The sequence below is a fragment of the Penaeus japonicus genome, unplaced genomic scaffold (genome assembly GCF_977035675.1).
Source record: "Penaeus japonicus unplaced genomic scaffold, GWHDUDI00000001_assembly GWHDUDI00000015, whole genome shotgun sequence".
Lineage (NCBI taxonomy): Eukaryota > Metazoa > Arthropoda > Malacostraca > Decapoda > Penaeidae > Penaeus > Penaeus japonicus.
In genome coordinates, this window is record NW_028234417.1 from 5,463,419 (window position 1) to 5,470,918 (window position 7,500).

The 7,500-nt window shown below is 50.4% G+C and overlaps 1 protein-coding gene across 17 annotated transcripts in view; it reads right to left on the bottom strand.

Annotated features, from left to right (window-relative positions):
* The window catches only part of LOC122263588 (paxillin), a 216,717-nt gene that overhangs the window by 11,602 nt on the left and 197,615 nt on the right, over positions 1 to 7,500 (bottom strand). For 16 of the 17 annotated variants that reach the window (XM_086544410.1, XM_086544404.1, XM_086544408.1 and 13 more), the window contains 3 exons: positions 3,673 to 3,945; positions 3,405 to 3,578; positions 2,925 to 3,155 (listed from right to left, as the gene is read on the bottom strand). In XM_086544410.1, coding sequence (XP_086400536.1) covers positions 2,925 to 3,155; positions 3,405 to 3,578; positions 3,673 to 3,945 — 678 coding nt within the window. Of the gene's footprint in view, positions 1 to 654; positions 1,793 to 2,924; positions 3,156 to 3,404; positions 3,579 to 3,672; positions 3,946 to 7,500 lie in introns of those variants that run through there. The other variant, XM_086544407.1, reaches the window with a different exon arrangement.

The window sequence follows — 7,500 nt, forward strand, 5'->3', positions numbered from 1 at the left end:
GAGAGCTTTTTACTACAAAAACCTTCCTCCTCCTCCTCCTCCTCTTCTTTCTCTCTCTCCTTCTTCTTCCTCCTCCTCTTCTTTCTCTCTCTCCTTCTTCTTCCTCCTCCTCCTCCACCACCTCTTTCCGCCCCTCCTTCTCCCTCCGACTTTGGCTGCTGGCAAAAGGGGACAATGTCACTATTTTCGCAGACTTTCTTTACCTGCTCTTTGACTATCATTACTCGGAGAAACATTGTTTAAAGCAACATTATCAAGAGTTTATCTGCTATTTACATGCTAAATTTAATACTTATTTCAATACTGATTTCCTGCCAGTCAACAATTTACTTCTGAATATATAAATACAGTGTGTGTGTGTGTGTGTGTGTGTGTGTGTGTGTGTGTGTGTGTGTGTGTGTGTGTGTGTGTGTGTGTGTGTGTGTGTGTGTGTGTGTGTGTGTGCGCGCGCGCGCGTGGAGAGAGAGAGAGAGAGAGAGAGAGAGAGAGAGAGAGAGAGAGAGAGAGAGAGAGAGAGAGAGAGAGAGAGAGAGAGAGAGAGAGAGAGAGAGAGAGAGAGAGAGAGAGAGAGAGAGATGTGTGTGTGTATGTTGTGCATTATTTTTGTCCTCATCACAACAGAGGAAACCACATCAATCATCACAAACACCCGTGATGTATTAAAAGTACTTTATTTCATCAACAATACAAAATAGTATCTGAAATTTAATGATAGCAGCACATGTTCATTCCTAAGACAACAATAATAACTTGAGAAAAGGAAACCAAAGAGGGCAAACAAGAACGAAAAAAAAGTTACACGGCTCAACAGCTGAAACGAAAAGAAAGAAAAACGGACGAAAAGAAAAGGTAAGAATAAAATAAACACGGGTTGGCGGAGCTGGAGAGAATGCAGAGAGAACGATGCATATTCTTCTACGACCCACGAATCGTAGGCTTTTACTGTCAACTACACTATTAAAGGGCAACAACCGGCAGATACAACGAACTGATAACGTATCTGGCGGCGATAACAATTACAAACTAGAGGTCAGGTGTCGCAACGGCCGAGGTCCTTCCTCCTCAAGCTTCTGAAGTCACGTGATCTGTCTGTCTTCTTATGAGTCTTCTTTTGGGTGAGAATTCCGATTCGTTGTTGTTGTTTTTTTGTTATTTTTTTTAAAAGTCTTCCTTATGAGTTTTTAAAGTCGTTTTAAGTAATCTTTTGAATTTTCCCTGAGATTGCACGAAGATTTACTTCATGTTTTACAGCACTCGGCCACGATGTATGCAGGTGGTCTCGAGGTGCTGATTGTTATTAGCATTTGAATAATTATTATTCATATTATTAATGTTAATATTATAATGTCGTAATTATTTAGCTGTTCCGTGATGTAACTCCTTTTGTGTCCGGTTTTCTGAGAGGTCTTCTTGATGAAGGTTACACTTGTTGCTGTGTTGCTCTTGTACGACCACGTGATCACACACAGAATCTTGAGAGCGGTGGGTGTTCAACGGAAGTAAAGAATGGAACTAGAACATAATAACCACAACTGTCTTCTTAGATAATCTCGTACTCATATCCCCTCCTCGTCTCGAATCAATCTCGGGATCAATCCATCGCGCACTTGTCCCAACTCGCCCTTCCTCCTGGTCTCTCGTCTGCTTCTACGAGTGGTCTTTTATTCTGCTTCCCCCGCTGCTACTCGTCCTTCTACTCGTCCTCGTCGTCAGACACGCCGACGCACGCAGGGCACACTGGCTTCCCGTCCATCTCATAAAACTGTTTCTTCTTCATGCTCTGCTTGCAGTCCTTGGGGGAAGGCAGACAAGGGTCAAGGCTGTGTCAAGGATATGTCTTGGGGAGACACTCTGCACACAAAGCTGCTGGCGGAGACTACGGGCAACGACGTCACCCTCGTGTGGGTGGTTTCGGGACGTCGCTCTAGTGTTAGGTGCGCTAGCAACAACAGCCTATGCTAACAGTGTTATGGGTACAGGGCAGAAAATCAAGTTCTCCCAGTCTCTCTCTCAGTTTCTCTTTCCTTCTCTCTCTCTCTCTCTCTCTCTCTCTCTCTCTCTCTCTCTCTCTCTCTCTCTCTCTCTCTCTCTCTCTCTCTCTCTCTCTCTCTCTCTCTCTCTCTCTCTCTCTCTCTCTCTCTCTCTCACTGTCTCTGTATCTATCTCTGTTTCTGTTTCTGTTTCTCTGCCTCTGTCTTTGTCTCCCTGTCTCTCTCTCTCCCTCTCTCTCTATAAGTCTCTGTCTGTGTCTGTTTATCTCTGTCTGTCTGTCTGTCTGTCTGTCTGCCTGTCTGCCTGTATCTCTCTCTCTCTCTCTCTCTCTCTCTCTCTCTCTCAGCTGCAAAACACACACACACACACACACACACACACAAAGCCTCTTAAAGCTTTATTTGTGACCAGTCGTTAAATGCACAGCGTCCCATCTGTCTTCATCAAATCTGAAACTGAGATGGAAGAAGATTAAATTGTACGCAGAAGGATCTGCTTGGGGACCGAACCTAAGTTTGGTCTCTGTCTTGGCCTCAGCACCGCCCCCAGCTGTCGCCCGACCAGGTGGACGTCGCCAACCTGAATCTGACTCACAGGTTAATGGCAACAGGAATGTAAATATATAAAGTGATAAACCTTACCTGTGAAAGCTCATCTAGGTGTGTGTGGAGGTGTGTGCATATAAAATGCTAAGGGAGCATGATACGGATAAAATGTAAATATATACGACGGCGAGCATGTTTCAGTGGTGACTTACCGTGTCCTGGTCGATAATAGACGATAGAAGAGGAGAAACGAAGAGTGAAAAAAGGAACAAGCACTAGAGAAAGGGCTGTAGCAGTGACGAATAACACCAGTGGGCGTTGACACGAGCCAGCGGTGATATATAAAAAAAAAAAAAAAAGTGGGGGAGATGGCGTGGAGGTACTTACCCTGCAGACGAAGCACTCGGGGTGCCACTGCGCGTTGAGGGCGGAGATGTAGTTGTCCATGATGGCGGCGTTGCACCCACCACACTTGGGGGCGAACATGTTGTAGTAGTCGTCGCGACAGTACGGCTTTCCGTCCTTCTCGTGGAAGCCGTCGTCGCCGAACGTATTTCCGCACTGGGCGCAGAAGAAGTGCTCCGGGTGCCAGGTCGTGTCCAGCGCCGTCACGCATTTCTGTCGGAGGGAGAGATGCGGCCGCACGACGGTTATTCCCGTGGGAGAGGATGTTGCAGTTCTCCTACTTGTACCACACTGAGACATTTAATCCTGTACTGACTGCATCACCTTAAATACTTTTTATCTTTGGAGTCCTCTTACCTTACCCTTTCTTCCCCTTCCCTCATTCTTTCTCCCCCTGACCCTACTCTTTACTCCCCTTTACACCCACTCCAAAGACAACGCCCTCCCGCCCTTCAGACTTACGTCGAGGATCGGGCCGTTGCAGTAAGCGCATCGCGGGGAGAACAGGTTATGGTAGTCGACCTCGCAGTAGGGGCGTCCGTCGCGCTCGAAGAAGTTCTTGGTGCCCAGCTCCTGGTTGCAGTGGGCGCAGGTGAAGTGCTCGGGATGCCAGGTCTTGCCCAGCGCTGTGATCACCTGTAGGCAGAGAAGGAAGGAGGGATGCGTGATCCTTGCCGGCCTCTGAGGGGAGTTTGAGCCAAGAATCTGCACAGAGCAACAACGCACGTACTTGTCCGACGATGGGTTTGTCGCAGGCGCTGCAGCAGCCCTTCTGCGTGGTGGTGATGCCCTGCTCAGTCATGTGTGAGGCCAGGGATCCTAGCATAGAATCAAGCTGGTTCGGTTGGGGCGGCGTGGGCGTCGGCGAGGGCTCCTTGGGCGGCGTCGGTTCTTTGAAAGGGGCGGGGGCGGGCGCGGGCGCGGGCGGCGAGGGGCTCTTGGCCGACTTCTGCGGCTTGGCGTAGGCGGAGTCCACCTGCGTCTGGAGGGTGCTGGCGTTGATCTGCGGGAGGACGAGGCAAGGTTATTGGGCGGAAGGGCGGGGGGGTCATCAGGAGGGGGAGGATGGGGGTCTGCTGGATGAAAGCTCTTTCTAGGAATTCTGATTTATGGAAGACAGTCAACGGGAAGGGGGGTGGGGAGGAATGAGGGCACGCATTTCTTTACGGTAACTCCCCAATGAAGCGGGGAAGGGGAAGGGGAAGAGGAACAGGGGAGGGGGGGGGGCTACGTAATGCTTCCTTCATTTGACTTTTTTTCCTCTCCAGTTCTAGGTAGAATCAAAAGAACGAGAGAAAAGGGAAAAATTCTTCAAGGGCTGAGATGACAGAGGATCGTGACCTGGATATGTCATCATAATAAATATAATAATAATAATAATGAATAATAATGATAATGATAATACTAATGATAGCAAATGAATAAATATAAAAAATAAACAAATCTTGAAAAATCCTGCGGTCGCCTTCAGAGTCATGAGTACTGTGGGTGTGTTCTGGCATCCGTTCGGGTGGGGCCACGCCCAAAGTCACGCGTGGGCTGAGGGCGAAGGAGGCCAGAGTGTGATGTCCGTGTTGGGGCAGCGTCGCACCGCACAGGTGGAAACTGTCGCCAAGATGTGATGTGTTCTCGACAGCTGTGCACGCGCTGAAGTTTCCCGTTTCTAAGATTAGTCTCGCCCGTGGAACACGTCCGATCGTGTTTGTGTTGTTGGTCTGAGGTCTTCTTGCATGGCGTGTTGCTCGGGTTGGTGTTCTTGCAATGAATAATAATGCCACGGCTACTACGAGTGTTTATGCACATATCCCTGTGATCTAGTGTGATGTGTTCATTTCGAAGGGCGGCGAGTGAGTGTAACCTGTGACGTGTTCTCAGCACGTCTATGTATTTGTAGTCTGGTGCAAATCACTTATGCTTTCGCTTAGACTTGAGAAAAGATACTTTCATAAACTTCCACAGATATGTAAATAAAAGCTTAAATCCACGATTTGTGTCTAATGTTCCCTCGGTTTCGGGGGCTCCTTCTAATCACCAATCCCAACGTCTACGAGAATCCCAAGGGACATCGAAGTCTCTTGGGGAACCCACAGGACGAGGGCGAGGCGGCGATGAGTATAATCCAAGTGTCAAAGGAGTGTTCACCTACCCCTGACGGCGTCGAGGGAGGCACTGTGACACCCTAGGGAACGCGCGGGTATTTATGCCCGAAGCCTCACCTGCCCCGACCCCTCCCCTCCCTCACAGGCACTCCCTACCCTACCCTACCCTCCCTCCCTTCCTCCCTTTACCCCCTCCTCCTTCTGTCACCTTCCTGCACCCTGACGTAACTCCCACCACCCCACCCACTCCCCTCCCACTTACACACCAACCCACCATCGGCACCAACTTCACACCCATATGACACACGCCCCCCGTCCCTTCATCTGAAATTACGCCCGTCCCTCCTCGGCCGATGCTTCCCTTCCCTCTACTCTCTGCCGAAAAGACCCCCCTCCCTTCTTTCCCATCTTCCTGTTTCCCCACACCCCTTTCCCTTCCCCTCACCTGCTTATCACCTTTTCTATTTCCCAATTCCGTGTCGTGGACCAATTTCGCGGCTTTAATGACCCCCGGTTGAGACTTATCTTCTTCGAATAGCCATGGACAGTTCTATCGGGAGATAGAGGGGGGAGGGGGGAGGGGGGAGGGGGAGGGGGAGGGGAGGAAGGGAAGGGGGAGGGGGAGGGGGAGGGGGAGAGCGAGAGAGATAGAGAGAGAGAGGGGGGGGAGGTAGGGAGAGAGGGAGGAAGGGAGGGATGGTGAGAGGGAGAGAGGGGGAGGGATGGAAAGAGGGAGAGAGGAAGGGGGAGGGACGGAAGGAGGGAGGGAGGGAGGAGAGAGAGAAAGAGAGAGAGAGAGAGATACAAACAGTAGGAGGGGGAAGAGTTGTGGAGGATGTTCAGTAGAAGGAGGAAGGGGAGCCGGAAGAGGTGGAGGAGGTGGGGGAAGGAGGAGGAGGAGGAGGAGGAGGAGGAGGAGGAGGAGGGGGAGGGGGAGGGTTCGTGGGCGGGGGAGAGGATGGGGTTGGGATGGGAAGTGGGAGGAGAAGGAGAAGGAGAAGGAGAAGAAAAAGGAGAAGAAGTAGACGAAAAGGAGGAGGTGGAGGAGGAGGAGGAGGAAGAAGAAGAGGAGAGGAGAGAGAAGAATAGGAAAAAGTTCACACAACAAATCCTGACTCATTACTGCACCTGTCCCTCCCCCTCCCCCTACCCCCTTATCACCCTCCCCCCTTGCCCCTCCCTCGTGATACCTGCGCGTCGCCACATTATTCCTCGCCAGATCCGTCTTGGCCTACCCCTCCCCCCTTCCCCCTCCCCCCCTTCATCTGCATCATCTATGCAGTCGGTTACTTCGTTCCACGCTTTGCCTTCTCTCTCTTTATTTCTCAATGAAGTCCGTTCCCTTTTACTTTCATTTCCCTTTCCCTCTCTTCCAATGCTCTCTCTCCTATCCTTATCACTGTCCCCATCATCATCATCTTCTACCTTTCCTCCTACTCCTCCTCCTCGCTCTCTCCGTTCTGCTCCTTCTGTTTCTCATTCTATTCTTCTTCCTTCCTTCCTTTCTTTCATTTCTTTTTCTTCTTCCCCTTTTTCTTTTTTTTCTCCTCTTCCTCCTTCTTCTTCTTCTTCTTCTTCTTCTTCTTCTTCTTCTTCTTCTTCTTCTTCTTCTCCTCCTCCTCCTCCTCCTCACCTGTCTCCTTCAACCTCCTCCGCTCACCTGCATCCTCTCTCTCTCTCTCTCTCTCTCTCCTGGACACATTTACCCATATTTAGCCTTCAAGACGGAGACACTTTCCCACTGATCCCCTTCACTCCCCCCTCCCCACCCTCCTTTCACCCCCCCTACTCACTTTCCTCCCCCCTCCCTTATCGCCACCACCTCTCATTCGACACCTACGTTGAATGAACCTTCTAGAGAAGCCACAATCCTCGATATAAAGATGTAGAACCCACATAGAACCAACCCACAGCTTGGGACATTTCCGCTTGAGGTCATGATCAAGATTTGTTTGTTTGTTTGTTTAATGTCATGATCGTGATCCTCATCATCATTATGCCATTCCCTTACGAAAGGCGGTGCCATGACTTCTTTCTGCTTAGATTTGCTTTTTAATGGCAATGCTTTCTCCCACCTACCTATCCCCCCACCAACCTAACTCCCAGTCCTCCCCCCTCCCTCAAACCCACCCCCATCTAATTCTCTCTCCTCTGCCTCTCCCCCCTCCCCCTCCCCCCTCTCCCATCCCCCTCTCCCATTCACTAGCCCTCCCACCTCCCTATCCCCCAACCCTACCGAGGATTGTCCCAAAAGTGCGCCCCGCGATGCTGAGAGCCCCCGCACCTGCCCCCCCTGCCCCCCTCCACTCGTCTCAGCGGTAGCCCGGGAGAGAAAAAGGCTACCTGCCCTTTGCTACATTTCGCCGCGTCACTTTTCATTAAGATTCTTTAATAAGTGGAAAAAGAAAGAAAGAAAGAAGGATTAAAAACCATACTACAGAAATAAAAAAATCGCCAAC